General features: G+C 34.2%; 1 protein-coding gene across 4 annotated transcripts in view; it reads right to left on the reverse strand.

The window, feature by feature from the left end:
- Positions 1-3,117: 3,117 nt before the first annotated feature.
- LOC126766102 (transcriptional regulator ovo) overlaps positions 3,118-17,628 on the reverse strand; it is a 133,668-nt gene continuing 119,157 nt past the window's right edge. For 2 of the 4 annotated variants that reach the window (XM_050483887.1, XM_050483885.1), the window contains exons 5-7: positions 15,422-15,554; positions 11,403-11,633; positions 3,118-11,207 (exon numbers count right to left, since the gene is read on the reverse strand). In XM_050483887.1, coding sequence (XP_050339844.1) covers positions 9,397-11,207; positions 11,403-11,633; positions 15,422-15,554 — 2,175 coding nt within the window. In that variant the 3' untranslated portion in view covers positions 3,118-9,396. Of the gene's footprint in view, positions 11,208-11,402; positions 11,634-15,421; positions 15,585-17,628 lie in introns of all 4 variants that reach the window. The other 2 variants (XM_050483884.1, XM_050483886.1) reach the window with 2 other exon arrangements.

The following is a 17,628-nucleotide window of genomic DNA, read 5'->3' on the forward strand; positions in this document are numbered from 1 at the left end:
TTCGATATTCGTGTAAACTGTTTTTGCTTTGTGATAATTGTCATATTGAGACTTGAATTTTATGGAAATTGTTTTAAGCAAGACTTTTATTTATAAAGCTCCGTTGTACAAAAGAGATATTACATATGTATATACTATATGCATACGAGTATAAAAATGTTAGCTGATTTATTAGAATCTTTCAATTCTAAAGGTCCGTATCCAGCTCTTAAGTAATTGTTCAAGAAAAGAAATTCATTATTCCTTGAGTGTAGTCAAGTAATTTTGACAGCTGGTTGCGCATTTTTATTAGAAGAGCAAGAGAAAATAAACACAGAAAATAAACTTATGTGTGTATGTATATAAAAAATTTTCGTGGCAATTGGGAAGAAAGGTAAGTTCTATAGAAAATTTAAAAATATATATTAAAAAATATTTTATAATAATGATTTTAACTAATTGTAGGATGAATTTAATGATTACTTCGATTTTCCTTCAAGAAACAATTGTTGATTTCATGTCTCTTCGCAAAACCAGGATTGCCATATACGCATTTTATTGAAAAAATGTATTAAAAAATAGTACTAGATTTCTTTAGAGCTGCATACTAGCACAAGAAAATTTACCGCAATATTCCGCAATTTACCGCAGGAAAATTTCTTGACCATTTCCTAAGCGTGTTTTTATATCAAGTTTTTACATTTCTTGAGAGCTGGATACTACGCTTAAGTTCTAAACTTAAAAGTTAATATCAGTTTACGAAAGGAAGGGCATAAAAAGTTGCCAAAAAATCAATGACATTCCTCCGAAACTTGATGTTCATCGCAGAATCAGGAATAAAGGGATGTTAAACTTATTCCAGTGTGAGAGCGCCTCAAAATTAGCGTTTTTTATAACATTTTCCATTACGGCCAGATTGAACAAACTAACAATTTTTGGGCATTTATCAACCCAATACCCAACATTTAGTACGAATAAAAATTATTAAATATTGGTTATTTATTATATGGAGAAACTATTTAAATCTTTTTAAAGAATATTATAACAACTGACTTTTGTTCTTTCGATACCCAATAACAGGATTTAAGCTTGTTAGCTCTCAATCATTAAATGTTTTTAATCATTTTCCATTGAAAATAAAACTATGATGCTTCAAATTACAAAACGTTTCATCAAATATCTTTAAATTTCACAAATTTATTTAATTTTCATTGTTTTACATTTTTTATAAGTGGTCTAGAACGATGCAACAAATCCCTCTGTTTACACATTTTTTTGGTAAGATTTCAATCTGGTCATCGCTCGTTTCCAATTGATAAACTTCAAAACCTACTGAACTCGATTAGCTGTCAAAGTTCGGTAGGTTTTGACGTTTAGCAATTGCTCTCTCACTTCCAGTGAGAGAGGAGTTAAACATCTCTTTATCTCTGGCAGAATGGTAGCGGCAATACTGACATTGTCACAAATTAAAGAGCGGAAATTTACTTCATATCGGAATTGTGCAGTTGTGTGAACAAAAAGAGGTAAAAATATTTGGCAGGTTTTAGAGTTTAATATTTGTTTTTATTTACCTTTGAATGGTGGGAAATTCTAATCACTGTTATGAAAAATTATATAAGTAGTTCCTGTATCTAAAACCAATTTTATTTAATAAGAAAACAGCACATTTTAAAACTTCACAATACCATATTGTTGTTCCTATTTTGTTCCCACCAAAGTATACATATGTGATAAAACTGTTAATGGTGATGATTCCAGTTGTAAAAATTCAATTTAATTGCAATTGAGAAATCTTTTCTCAAGTTGTGTGCTTTTGTACGTACATATGCAAGGCAGTTTTATATGTATATCTACATATATACAAGGTGATTTCCAAAGTAAATAGGACTTTTTGAATGTAGCGCCTTCTGGTGGCGCCATCTATATGTCGACTGGTGCGTTAGAATCTGCTATCTCTATCGATCGTACAGTGAGACATGACATTTCATCGATTGGAAGTGGAGTTATTGCGTTTTAAGTTTCAGCATGTTTGTGTTATCGGTGCGAAAATTAGCTTCAAACAAAGAGCAAATATTAAATTTTGTTTTAAGATTGGTAAAACTTTTTTACCGAAACGTTTCAATTGATGGAACAAGTTTATGGCGATGATTGCCTATCCCGTAGCAGAGTGCACGAGTGGTTTCAACGTTTTCAAAGTGGTCGTGAGGACATAAATGACGATCAAGATGTGAGCCAATCAAAATCCGTGATCACCGGAAATTCCATCGAAACTGTGCGTGAATTCATCAAAAATCAGCCGAAATCATCATTGAAGCCATGGCAATGGAATTGAACATCTCCAAAACATCGAATTATCGCATTTTGACCGAACATTTGGGCTTAAGAAAGGTGTGTGCACGGTTTGTTCCGCACAAATTGACTGACGACCAAAAATTGCTCTCATCGATCGGCGCTTGTGACCGATTATTTGACCAAAAATTACGTTTTAACCATTAACCACTCCCCGTATTCACCTGATATGGCACGTGCGACTTCTTCCTTTCGGAAAAATGTATTTGCCCATAAAAAGAAAGCGTTGTGCAGACGTAGAGGCCATTCAAAAGGCTTGCACCGGCATACTGGCGGCCATACCGGCCAACGAGCTAAAACACTCGTTCGACATGCTTTTGGACCATGCTTTTTGCAGAAGGGGAAGGAGACTATTTTGAATAAAATGAATTGGTTTTGCCGAAAAACTGTTTTGTTTGGTTTCTTTTTATTTACTTACTTTGGAACATACCCTGTAAAACAGAAAAATACTTCTGACCATATTTTCTTTAAACGCATTACAGTTCCATTTAATGAAAATGCTTATATAAATATATGATTTGTAGTATTTTTCAGTTGTGTTATTTTACCAAAATATTCAAAGAATTGAGGTTTTTTTCTATAATTGTTTTATTGAATTTTAAAGATCTAAGTTGCCTCAAGAAACGTATTAAAATAATAATACGCACTTTAGAAAGGGAACACATATTTTCAAAAAAATAAAAAATCATAAAGTAAAAATATATTTGCGTGGTATGACATCATTAATTGAGAGTGGCAAAGCACACAAATATAACATTAAAACGCTAGTCATACATATGTATATGTATGTTTGAAGAAACAGTGGTTCATAAACTGAAGTTATTTTAATTTAAATGTGCAGAAATGCTATCAGCGGGTAAAAACGGTGTCCAAAATTTAAAAAGAAAATTAATTCATTTACTGTGGAATGGGAAGAAAAGTATTTATGTCAGGAAAGCTCTGGCAGTATACAATGTCTACTATGTAAAAAACATGTTCAAATAAAGAAATACAATATTCAAAGGCATTATGAAGCGCAACATGAGGAACATGACTTTTATACAGGTGAATCTCCTACCGATTTTTTATGAACTTATGACAACATTAAAGCAGAGGTTTGTAAGTTATTAAGTTGCTCCAAATATGGTATTATCTGGAATATTGTACTTTTAGGAGTGTTCTGTTGATAGTAACGGTGCAATTCAAGTTAGCTATGCGATTGCACTTAAAATGGTTTAAGGTACCCACTCATTTTTCGATGGAGATTGCATTAAAGAATGCATTTTTGAATCAGCTCGTACTTTAACAAAAGAACATCTTCTGAAATATTTATTTTACTTTTTATTATTTGTTTTACATTTTATAAATTTATGGTAGTTATAAAGAAACTTAAAACTGTTAGGCAATTTTACAATTGTTACCTACAGTGCAACTACCCATATATACGCGCGCTTTCATTCGTAAACAGGAGTGGTAAAATACGTTGCTAAATATGCCATACCGGTGGAACATTTTAATTTTGATACCGTTCAAAAATTACATACATACGCTTATTTGCGTTGGAATACAAGCAGAACTGTTAACGAATTTTCAAATAAAAAAAATATACTAATGTATCATGGAAGAGAATGGAATGGAACTTGTGTTTTTAGCAAAGTATTTATTAAAACAAGAAAAACCATTAAGCTATAATACGGGCCAAAGGAAAACGTTTACCTACTATTTTCTAGACAAACGTGTTAAGGTTACTTAATATGTTGGTCTTCATTGTTAGGTTTGTATGACAGGTATAAACTATCGTGATCCGATCTGGACAGTTTGCTCCCAGATTATATATTTTAGTGTTTAATCGCGGGTTTTTACCGCCCTTTCCAATAATTTTTTTTAGCATTTTCTGTGAAATAAAAGTTGGGTCGAATCCACCCAAATTTTCCATTCTGTTTGGTCTGCTTGTTAATATGTTCTGTTGTGTATGTCAATTTGAAAAATTAGCAGCAGGTTTCTGCAACTTTTTGATTTTTTGCGTATTAAGGAATGACTAGATGGTGATCTATTTTTTCCTGAAGCAGTCATTGATCAACATAAACACAAACCTTTTTCACCACTAAGCACCACTAAGCCTCGAGAAGAGAATTTCATATGTATGTTATCTGAAAAAGGAATGCTTCGCAAGTTGTTTCAATGTTGAGCTCAGAATCTGCAATAGCTGTAAACGTTTAGATGATCAAACAAAAGCTTCTATTCCGTATACACATGAGAAACTTTGGCTCTGTGTTTATATGGAGGCTACACAAAAGGCTCTTATAAATTGATTCAATGCGGTATTAAAGAACGAAACTACAATAGTTATCCGAGCTACGATGTTTCAGCTAAAGGTAAAAGGAGATGTTACCCCAATGGCATACACGCCGGCTTAACTGAAATAAAGGGCTTTTCACCAGCGACACATATACTAACCGGCTATGCTTTAGTGTTCCTGAAACTGGAACAATTGATGAACATTTGTTTGCGGTTTGTATTGTTCCTTTGGGAATAAAAAATTTATGTTCAATAATATAGCAAACTTATAGGTTTTCTTCAACTCGGTTTTTCAATAAAAAAAATTTTCGAGAAAGTCAGCGGACTTAGTTCAGGTAAGGGTTCAAAAATGTTAGGTAGCAAATTGCACAAAATTCTGCCAATAACATTGAATATTTTGAAGTAGAACATGAATTCCATTTGACAATGATCGATGGAAAAGTATTCAATGCTTTAGCGGAGTCATTATCATTTGTGAGGTGATCCCAAGGAAATTGGTTCCTCTGCGGCAACGAAAGAAACATTTGTATGTACATATGTATATGGATTATCAACATTACATGCTTGGATATGGTGTTTCGAGTGTATAATTCATATGGCCTACAAACTACCAATAAAAAAGTTCCTGGAGAAAGTAAAGAAATTGTCGAAGCAACAAAGAAAAAATTTAACTTAAACTGAGAAAACAAATGGGTATCTTTGTGGAAGGATTACAACTGTGGTAATACTGATAAAACGTTTTTTCGGCAGCTAAGTGGAAATTAATCAAAAGAATTATGCTTGTTTTTTGTGAATACTGCAGGCGGAATTAATAAAAGGAACTATCGTTATTTTGCGCACGATGGATTGTTTCGTTACCTATGGGAATGATGTCAGAAGAGGCGCTTGAAGTAAGTACTAAAGAATTATTCAAATAGAGACCTCGAGACTGTGCACCATGAAAAACTTAATTCACGCTCTATTGGTTTCTTTGGACCTTTTTATAACTTTAAAATCTGGAAGCCTCTCGAAGTACTCTAAAAAATACATTAAAATATGTGATGAACTCAAGCAGGTTTTATTAAAACAAGAAAAAACGTTAACTTCGGTTGCACCGAAGCTAAATACCATGCACAGATGCATTTCTGTTAGTAACTATGTGTTCAGTTTGTATGGAAGCTATATGCTATAGTAATCCGTTCTGAACAAGTTTTTCAGAGATTACATTGTTGCCTTAAAAAATAATCTATACCAAATTTCGTGCATATATCTTGTCAAATGTGAAAGTTGTCCATACAAGAACTTGACTCCGATCGTTCAGTTTGTATGGCAGCTATATGCTATAGTCAACCGATCTGAACAATTTCTTTGGAGATTACATTGTTGCTTTAGAAAATAATATATACCAAATTTCGTGAATATATCTTGTCAAATGTGAAAGTTTTCCATACAAGCATTTGATTCCGATCGTTCAGTTTGTATGGCAGCTATATGTTATAGTGGTCCGATATCGGCCGTTCCGACAAATGAGCAGGTTCTTGAAGAGAAAATGACGTTTGCAAAATTTCAAAACGATATCTTAAAAACTGAGGGACTAGTTCGTATATATAGAGACAGACAGACAGACAGACAGACAGACGGACATCGCTAAATCGACTCAGCTCTCCGACGCTTCCTTCTGGGTGTTACAAACTTCGTGACAAACTTAATATACCCTGTTTAGGGTATAAATATATTAATGTCGTAAAAAAACGAAGAATTACAGCTAACATTTCCTAAATTTTTCATCTAATTTGTATGCAAAACAAAAGAAAATCAAGAAAATGATCAAAATCAATTGATAAAGTATTTGTTAAAAAAAATTAACTCTTTAAATAGCATTACGTCTAAAATTTGTAATTTGATGAAGTTCCGTTTGGTGGTAGATTGTTCTATTCGTAAAATCATTGAAATCGTTACAAACGCTGTAACTTATTATAGTTATGGAACTGTTATACATATATTGATCTCAACGGAATAACTTTGTTGATGCTCATAGGATATTTTATATAAAATAGTAACAAACAGGAAAAAGACGGCTAGTTTCAAAAATTGACTAAGCCAGTTAATTTTATTTTTAAGTTTAATATATGTATATTCAATTTTAGAAAATTATTATATATTGGACTTTTAAAAGTTTAACACTTAAGTAATGTTCTTTCAATGGCGCAAGAAGACAAATATAACTATAAGTTCCACTAAAATAATGAAACTTTTGCTTTTTGAAAAACTTCACCAGGAATTGAAAACACTTAGTCAAACGTTTTCGAACGCTTTTTTTCCAATATGTAATTGAGATTTACAGATTTTTATAAAAACGTTCTGTGAGTAAATCTCTTGTATATAAGCTTGAACTGACACATATTTTGTTTGTTGCTTTGGGTATTTTCACTCTTTTTTTATATTTATATAAACTACATCCATTGTATTTGTTTGTAGCTTTTGGGTATTACTTTCACTCCTTCATTATATTTATATAAACTAAAACCATCGTACTTGTTGTATTTACTATGAAATGTTTCTTTGATTTCTTCACATGCTTCATTTATAACCGTTACGTGAGTACATACATAAATTACGGGTGATACGATCTTATTTCAAAGTCATTCAATTTCATTTCATATGCAACTTAGAATAGGCGTGTTTTATTTCACCAGCAACTTAAGCTATTAGCTTATTTTGTGTAAAAGACTTTGGCAACATATTGATATTGGCTTGTCAAAACCTAATTTAGTTTACATATTCAACTAGAGGCATTGCTAGTTCTTCTCGTTTTTTAATTCAGAATAGTTAAATTTTTGCAGAAAAAAGTAGTTGGCACTAACGAGAAAGTTCATCTGTCAAGAAAATGTGAACATACCTACTAAAATTCCATATTTTTATGAATGGGGTTTGAGTTAAAATTAAGACAAATATGAACATTTATAGTATATTAATACATTAATATCCCGTTTACAAATTTAAGAATTAAAACCAACCTTTTCTTCAAGTCAGAAATTTTGAAATTAAGTAAATATCAGCTGACTGTTCCTGTCCGCATTATTAACACACTTCGTTTTAAGGCAAAACATGAAAAAAGCTAAGTGCGTTTTATTTGCCAACGATTTAGCTATTAGCTTATGATGGTCAAATAAAACACGTCCAATACTTTCTCTGTGATTATATTTTACTTGTAACTTTTAAGTAATTATTAAAAGCTCGATTAGTGATCAAAGGTCGAAAAACGTTAAATTGTCACACTTCGAGATGCCTACCTACATTCGGCCATACATGCATTATTGTACGAAGCACCCCTCTGAGATAAAAAGACTTCTTAAACAAAAATTTCAAAAAATTTTGACAAATTAACAGAATAATTTAGATTATGATTCTTGTGTATCTCTATTACTCTCTTATCGGGGTTGATGACATGAAATATGATGGTGGTGGTTCGATCTAAATGATTTCTAGAAAGATTGTATTGTTGCCGTGGATAATAATTAATACCATATTTTTTGTGAAGATACCTTGTCAAATGAAAAAAAAGTTTTCCATACAAGAACTTGATTTTGATCGTTTACATTCTGTGGCAGCTATATGCAGTGCTCCGATATCAGCGGTTCCGACAAATGGGTAGCTTCTTTGAGAAAAAGGATGTGTGCCAATTTTCGGATCGATACCTCAAGAACTGAAGGGCTTGTTTGCGTATATATAGACGGACAGACGAGCATGACTGAATTAGTTCAGCTAATCATGCTGATAATTTATAAAGCTGAATATTTTCTCCATGTGCAATACCCTTCTACAACCCCAGGTTGCAAGCGGGATTTTCTTCGTATGTTCTGAATAGGAACAACATTCAAAAATTATCATCGCTTCGCTTATTTGTCTATCGTTTTCTTATACAGTTTCGTCTATGGTTTTTTACTTCTTGACGACTTTTACGACTTGAAATTTAGTATTGCACAGTATAAATTAGATTATTAGGACATTTTATCTACTGGGAGTCGTTCTCCACTCACTTACAAAAAAGATACTAGGTATTTTAGGCAGTAGCTCGTATTAAACGTCTTTCTTTTACCGATAATAATAAATTGACGCAACTTCGCTATACCTGACCAGCCTTTTGCGTTAAAATCTTTTGGTAGATACTATATAAATTTACCTATACAAACGACTTGATCAGTGCCTCTGCGAGTATCGAGATGTTTTCGCACATTTCTTAACGGATTTGTACGCTAGTCAAAGAAAAAATAATTGAAACAAAAACGCAATTAAGTTTCCCTCGTATTTTTATTTCGCAAAGAAAGTATTTTCAATAATTAATACTTTCCTTATTATGAGTTCTTCAATTTTACCTGACCAAGTTATATTTATGTCTGTATGATTTGCTTATGTGGAATACTACTTTAAAATTGATTCATTTTTCTACATGTTTATATGGTTATAATAATCGCTCCAGACATATACATATATATATATATATATGCAGTATATATATAACATCGCAATACGCGATAAATATATATACATATATATATGTATATATGTAATATAAATATATTGTGAGGGAGTGACGTTAGATTCCCAAAGTATCGATAAGACCGCTAATATACTTGTATGGCTTTGGTACATATTTCCTTTAAACCAGTTTGTTTTGCTCCCTTATCCTTTGGCATCGAGTGTTTACCGCTGTTGTTGTTGCTGTTGCTGTTGCTGTATTACCTGTCAATATGCATCGCTCCGTGCAATTACATCTAAGGCGACCTTTAAGTTATCACAAATGATTGGTTTTCACGCACTACTGTGATGCTGTGTTGTAGATGTTTGCGGTTGTTGTTGTTGCTGGTGATGTAGACTTGCAGTATTAACAGCTGCTGTGACTGCATTATTGGTGGTCTGTTGGGCGGCTGTGAGAAAGTTTAGCGCTCGTGCGTCGTTATGCAACCGCAAGGCTTGCTCCAACCGGTGCTCCTGCATACGTATCGCTTCGCTAAGATCGGAAGTTAATTGTGACTGCTGCTGGGACACTACGGTTGTGGATTGCTGTTGTAAGCTGCCACTGGTGTTTAGCTTTTGTGTTTGTTGTTGAGACAATAAATGTTGGTGATGATGCTGCTGTTGTTGTTGCAACGCCACATCACCTCCGATTAGTTGTTGCTGTGGCGTTTGATGGGATTCTGCTTTAACCTGTATTGCGTTGTTGTTCTGTGAAGCGCCATTATTGTCATTATTACTGTCATTCGCGCTTGTTACAGCTACATGTGCTCCACTACTGCCTCCTATGACGCTGTTGGATGCCGCCACGGTTGCTGCTAAGCGAAAAGCCGCTTCTGTGTGGGAGCGAAGTATAGCTTCCGCATGCTGCTGCATACGTAATGCAGCATCTGGTGAGTGCGGTTGTTGCATCTGATTCAAATGATGGTGATGGTGATGATGCATTGTGGCATTCTGTAGTGCTGAAGCCACATGGTGTTGGCTTTGATGGCTGCTACCGGAAACGCTGTGCTGGCTATAAGAAGTGTGTCCTGTTTGCAAATTGTTTGTCGTATGGTGTTGATGATGTCCGTGAATATGTTGATCGTGTTGCTGATGCATTCCACTTAACGGATCCACGACACTCATAGTACTGCGCATCATCGAGTCACGCATAGCGTTCATCGTCGCGACTGCGTTAACTGCAGATGAATCTGATTGTAGATTTGGAATTATCGCGTTCGGGGAGTTAGCGCTCATACGCAAGCCACTAGGCGTCAATGGCCCTGATATCGATGTTTGATTGTTGTCTCCTGGGGTTTCTTGCTGCAGTTGTTGTTGCTGCTGCGTCTGATGTTGTTGTTGGTGATGCTGTGTGTGCATTTGCTGCTGACTGGACGTATTGCTGACTACATTACCAACGCTGGTTGATGCACTGTTACTGCTACAGCCTACGGCAATATTGCCCCCGCTTTGTTGTTGGCTAACTTGATTAATGCGCATCGCAGCCGCCAAATTTACAACAGCTGCTTGCACACTTGATCTGGTAGATTCGACGCAGCCAACTGGAGATGCCATGCCCACACCAGATACACCAGCCACATTCCCTCCACCACTTACTCCTGCGCCACTAGCTGAAGCTGCCACAGCTACCGCAGCTGCTGATGCAGCGGCCATCAATGACATGCGGTTTGCCACGTGTATATCCGTGTCCACGCTGACCCCATACTGATTGCTTAAGTGAGGGTTACTACTCGTACGACCCAATAGCTCATTCAATTTATTGCTAGGGCAATTATTGTTGTTATTGCTGTTGTTAGATAGTAACTGAATACCACTCCCCTGCTCAGAAGCTGCAGAGGATGAAAGGCGCCCTGTCGAAGAACATTCTGAGTTAGCTGAAGGCGAAGGACATAGGGAATTCGAGCCCCCGCCATCGCTTATCAAAGGCAGTAAGCCGTTGCCTCCATTGCCACCTCCGCTGCACCCTCCACTAGCCGAGGCAACTAGCGTTGCAGCTAGTATTGAATCACGTTCCCTTCTTTCTGCTGCTGCCCGTGATAACACATACTGTGCAGCAAATTGGTGCTTAGGATCCATACGCATATGTTCCATGTGTGTGAGAAGACCTAAAATAGCATTGAGAAGAAAACATTGAAATTATTTTCGTTCTATATATACAGACAGTTGTGTCATAATATACGCTTTTCCAAATACAAACTGTTATTTAAAAATATTATAGTTCTCTTTACTTTAGAGTATGGTTGCCTGTCTGACCGACTTTCATTAATTTTGATCATTTTTATAGAAGAGTTGATTCTTACCATTTTCATGTGTGAATACAGCTTGACATACTGAACACGGCCACATGCGCAAACTATTTGTTAGCTGCGTTGTCTCCGGATGACAAGCCAAGTGCTTACGCAGTGAGCCCTCGTTTACATAGTGCTTTCCGCAGACCGGGCATGGATGATTGGCAGTCCGTCGCTTAGCCAAATACGGTTCGCTGGACGACGACTGCATACAACCGGATACCGAGTTATCAATATAGGGACCTGTAGGAAAAATTGATGTAGAAGATTTTTCAGATCACATTTATAGTTGTTCAAATATCTTTGAAAATGCTTATCACCTACAATGCCAAGACAGTAATAATAAACAATGTGTATAAGTATATAACATAACATATGTTATCATGTATGGATTCAAAAAATATATTTAGACAATTGCATACACACATGCACATACATTGAGTTGTATTCTTAAAAACCTCCCCTCATCCGTGACTATATACATATACATACAAACATACACATATACTCATGTATTCAGTTACATTAATTAGATTTAAAATATATAAAGACGTAAAAACTGAATCAAAATTACAATGAAAAATTTCGGACTTAAAGCAAGCCTTGATTTTCTCCCAGATTTTATAGAAAATATATTGTTTTTAAACGCTTTTGGCATTTAATATCGTTTTTTTTTTATAATAGCAACCAATAAGGAATTTCAAAATCTAGTGTTTGCAGCACTTAAATCACATTATATTGTGTTCGATTGAATTTTCTGAATACAAAAATTAGTAATGGACAGTATATACACTAGGCATCAAATGAAAGTATAAATTTAATACTTATCAACTTCACTGCATTCGTTCACTTCTTACATTTGCAAATTCCGCAATTGATGTGAATAGTGTGCCATGAATAGGCACCGTTATGTAAATAAACCGTTCGACCATAATGTGTGCTTGTTATGTATACGTAAGAAGTCTTTTTATCAATAAAAGTAATTAGTCTGTGCTAGTCGTTTGATGCGCGTGCGTCATATGAAAGTATAATTTTAATTTGTGTCAATTTTTACAAGGTAAATTTAAAGTTGATTAAAAGTTTAACTAAACTTCCACTGATTTGGAAAACTTTTTTAAAATTTAATGGTTTTTCATTTGATTTTTGTTCTTTTCTTAGTGCAAAATGCGAAAAACTGAAGAGATTCGAAACCTAATTGTAGAAGATAGGAAGAAAGGCAAAACATACGCAAAAATTTCTGAAAAATATTCTATTTCCATCGGAGGAGCAAGAAAGATTTTCGAAAACTTCAAAAAAATTAAGACATGTAAGACTCAGTATGGAGGCGGTCCACAGGTCAACATATCGAAACACGTTGAGCGACTCATAAGAAGAAAAGTTGTAATTAACCCTGAAATTTCATGCAGGGAGTTGATTGAAAGTTTAAATTTAAATCTTTCCGTCAGTACAATGCAGAGAAAATTACGATCATTTGGTTTGAAAAATTATGTCGCAAAAAAACGACCTATGATTTCCATTGTGAATAGGAAAAAAAGGCTGGTGTTTGCAAAACGGTATGTAACCATGCCAATCACATTTTGGGACAAAATAATGTGGTCCGACGAGTCCAAATTCGAGCTCAAGAACTCAAAAAAACGTAAACGAGTTTGGTGCAAAAGTTCTGATCGCTTAAAACCACAGTGCATACAAACAACAGTGAAGCATGGAGGTGGGTCTCTTATGGTGTGGGGATGCTTCTCCAAATTTTGTGTGGGCAACTTGGTAAAAGTCGATGGAAGAATGACGGCAGCTGCATACGTTGACATTCTAAGCGAAAATTTGACAATAAGCGCGGAAAAAATGCATTTGGGGTCGTTTATTTTTCAACAAGATAACGACCCCAAACACACGTCCCGACTTGCAACTCACTTTTTTGAAGAAAACGCAATCGAAAAACTGAACTGGCCAGCTCAATCGCCAGATTTAAACCCAATTGAGCATTTGTGGGCAATTTTGGACTCTAAAATTCCAAAAAGTAGCCGCACAAATTTGGCGTCCTTTTTCTTAGAGATGAACCGCCAATGGGTTAATATTTCGTCGGAAATGTTAGAGAATTTGGTTCGAAGTATGCCCAAACGTCTTCGTGCAGTAATTCAAAATAAAGGTGGTTATACCAATTACTAAATTTCTTTTCAAAAGAAAATTGTCTATATGTGTTGCCAATTTATACTTTCATTTGACGACTTTTGTTTTAGTATCAGATTTTCAAATAAAAAATAAAATATTTTTCTTTCGATTAATGGAATAAGATTTACTTTACATTTTTTGTTATCCATATACGTTAAGAAATAGAACAATATTGTATGAATTACTACTAATTTTTTTAAATAAATCTAATTGAAATAACTACTGTGAAATTTATACTTTCTTTTGACGCCTAGTGTATGTACTTATATTCATGCATACGCCAACTAGTCCCTGAGTTTTTTGGATATCATCGTACAATTTTATGGATTAAAATCCAGTTCTTGTATTGGAAACGTTTAAAAAGTTTGGCAAGGATAATTGTCCAAAGCAAAGGTTAAATTTCGAAGAAATTGTTCAAACTGGATTACAATAACATACAGCTGGCGTATAATCTGATCGATAAAAATCCAGTCCTTGTATGAAAAAGTTTTGTATTTGACAAAATATGTTTACGAAATTTGACACGAATTATTATCTAAGGCAACGCTATAATCATGGATAAATATTCCAGATCGGATATATGTTTATATAGCTAGCATTTTTTTGCAATTTATTGATCAAACTCAAGTCCTTTTATGGAAAACTCTGTATTTGTGAAAGCAACAGTGCAAACGAAGTTAAAGTTATTTCTTGTTTTTAAAAAAAATGAAAATTTAACTTTTTATAAATCGTTGTGTTTTATTATACTCTTGCAACCAGTTGCTACAGAGTAGTATAATTTTGTTCACCTAACGTTCGTCCGTGCAAGCTGTAACTTGAGTAAAAATTGAGATATCTTTATGAAACTATAGTATGTGAGATCCTTAGTAGAAAAACCGACTTCATAGATGGACGTAATCGGACCACTGCCACGTCCATAAATCGCCATTAACCGAGAACATATAAGTGCCATAACTAAAAACTAAATTAAGATATAAAACTTTTATTTTGTACAGGGGATCGCAGTAGCCAGGGCACATGTGAGGAAAATTTTCTGAAAAAGTGGGCATGGCCCTGCCCTCTAAAAAGTTTAATGTAGATATCTCCTTAACCAGTAAAGCTACAATAACCACACTCGGACGGCTCAAATATTATAAGAACTTCAACCGACAGTGTGAAAATGGATGATGGTGAATAGCAAAATTTCATTTGATTCTTTCACTTTTCAGTACAAAAATCCAGAAGCAATTAATACAACACGATGAAACTTTGCACGAATAAAACTTTTAGTGCGTGCCATCTTAAGACCAAAAATTGTTCAAATCCAACCAAAAATATTCAAGCCCCTGGATACCGATTACTTTGACCCCAGTACCCATAGTTGACTTTTGACGGAAAATATTAATCAATTGTGCTTCCCTGACAATGGTATGTCTGCATGTCAAAAATAGGTTCCCTTAGCCCCCATATACCTAATATTAAGATAATCGATATTTGTGTCTAAAAAAGATAAATTTGAGCGAAAACTTGACCTATCCCCTATATAACAAATACCAGGATTTTCGAACATTCGGCTGACTTTGCCCTATATGATTGTTTTTTAGTATGTGACTGGTTAATAGCTTGTGGCATTGAAAAAATAGATAAAATCGGGTCGATACTATCCCAAATTCCGTATAATATATATAATGATTTTCGGTTTCTTATCAAACCCTATATGTCTGTTAGTATAGGAGTTATATGTATATAGTGTATGTATATTTAAAATTGCTTTGATTTCGATCATCTGGTTATCGTTTTATATCTTGTTTATGTTTTTGTATGTGATCTAAAAAAATTTATATATTTATATTTAAATATAGAATTGTAAAACTAATTATACTTACTACCAACGCTTGGTACCGACTTCTCCTTGTGCGCATACTTCATATGCTCCATTAAAGCATCGGCTCCCAAGAATAGTTTGTGGCATACTTGGCAGGAAGTAGCGTTGGGGCCGCCAATCAATGCCGCATGCTGCTGCAAGACACCAAGATGCAGCTGTAGCTCCTGTTTTGATTTTCATTTGGTGTATTCATTTTAATGTTTTTTATTTATATTTTGTTGCAATGTTTCGGTGAGTAGTTTTGTGCAGGGATTCCGATTTAAGTTTTAAAGTTTATATGTTGAGGAAGAGGGGAGGTTTCGAGTGTAGGTCGGTGTGAGTTGTGAATATGACAGGCGGCATCGATGCAATGAAATTGAATAAAAATAAAAAAAAATTATTTTTTGAATATGCTGGCAATGAACGATTTTCTTTTGAACATTTCACGGTTCTCCGTGTATGAGTAGTTGTGCATTCTGTAATATTAATTTACATAAGCAAATTCAGAAAATATTTTTATACCCTGAACAGGGTATATTAAGTTTGTCACGAAGTTTGTAACACCCAGAAGGAAGCGTCGGAGACCCTATAAAGTATATATATAAATGATCAGTATGTTGAGCTGAGTCGATTTAGCGATGTCCGTTTGTCTGTCTGTCCGTCCGTCCGTCTGTCTGTATATATACGAACTAGTCCCTCAGTTTTTAAGATATCGTTTTGAAATTTTGCAAACGTCATTTTCTCTTCAAGAAGCTGCTCATTTGTCGGAACTGCCGATATCGGACCACTATAACATATAGCTGCCATACAAGCTGAACGATCGGAATTAAGTTCTTGTATGGAAAACTTCCACATTTCACAATATATTTTCACAAAAATTGGCACAGGTTATTTTCTAAGGCAACAATGTAATCTCCGAAGAAATTGTTCAGATCGGTTAACTGTAGTATGCAGCTCCCATACAAACTGAATAATCGGAATGCTTGCATGGGAAACTTCCTCATTTGACGATATATCTTCACGAAATTGGGTATGAGTTATTGTTCATAGAAATAATGTAATACAGGCAGAAATTGTTCAGATCGGCTCACTATAGTATATACCTGCCATACAAACCGAACGATCGGAATCAAGGGCTTGTATGGAAAACTTTCGCACTTCACAAAATTTCATTGATTTATCTCTAGTAGTTTATGAGAAAATAATTTTACAATGTTATCATGCTCTAAATCTAACTTTCAATAACTTTAACAAAAAAAAAGAATTTTGACGAAATATTTATATCACGGGGTATGTGTCTGGTGCCCTTCCTAATGAACTGCTAATTTTCAAAATTGGAGATTTTTCGAAATTTTCATGGACCACTTGACGTGGTTTGCCTTAGTGTATCCAATTGTTAGATATGAACCGTAAGTAGTAGTATAGGTATAAGTAGAAAAAAAGTAATAAAAGTAAATGAAGTCAGATATACATTAAAATTAACGCCATCGGGTACTCATCCTTACGCTTCAAATTCTACGTCCAAACGATCCAATGATGCGTATCGTTTATTGATTTTTTTACCATTTTCGATGCACTTGACCAAAATAATTCCACAATAAATTCTAAAAAAATATGAGCGCTGGCTAAAACCATGCCGACTGACTCTTAACTTTTTGGGTAATTCGGAAAAGTTTTTCAACTTTTATCGTGTCGATTCGACTCAGGTCTTTAAAGATGTCTCCATGTTTCATCCTTTGTCATAAATCAGAGTGTTTTTTTAGCTAATAACTTGAGATGGATTCGAAAAAATATTGACATCATAGTTAAAAGGTAAGTATAGACATTTTTTTAGTTCTAGCGCGATGTCTTTGTTAGGCCGAAGACTTTTCGGCCCAGATATGGTAGTATTAATTGCAGACTAAATTCAAAATTTTAAAAGTTCAAACTTAGCTGTCTTTCGCTTAAACTTATAGATTTTGGTAATTTGATTTGCAAATAATGCAATAAAAAGATAACTGAACTAATATTTATTATTATTATTACTTCTATAATCCCAATAATATTAATTTAAAACAATTTCCAAATTTAATTACAGTATTGGAAAATTAAAATAAAGTTCTTAACTAAATGAAAATTTTAATTCTGAATACCAGAAAGAAGAATAAAAAAATTAAATTTAAATTGGGTTTTTTAATTGAAGATTATTTCGTGCTCGTGTAACTAGTTCTTCACCATTTTGGTTACATT

Source organism: Bactrocera neohumeralis, unplaced genomic scaffold (genome assembly GCF_024586455.1).
Source record: "Bactrocera neohumeralis isolate Rockhampton unplaced genomic scaffold, APGP_CSIRO_Bneo_wtdbg2-racon-allhic-juicebox.fasta_v2 cluster11, whole genome shotgun sequence".
In the NCBI taxonomy this organism is placed as follows: domain Eukaryota; kingdom Metazoa; phylum Arthropoda; class Insecta; order Diptera; family Tephritidae; genus Bactrocera; species Bactrocera neohumeralis.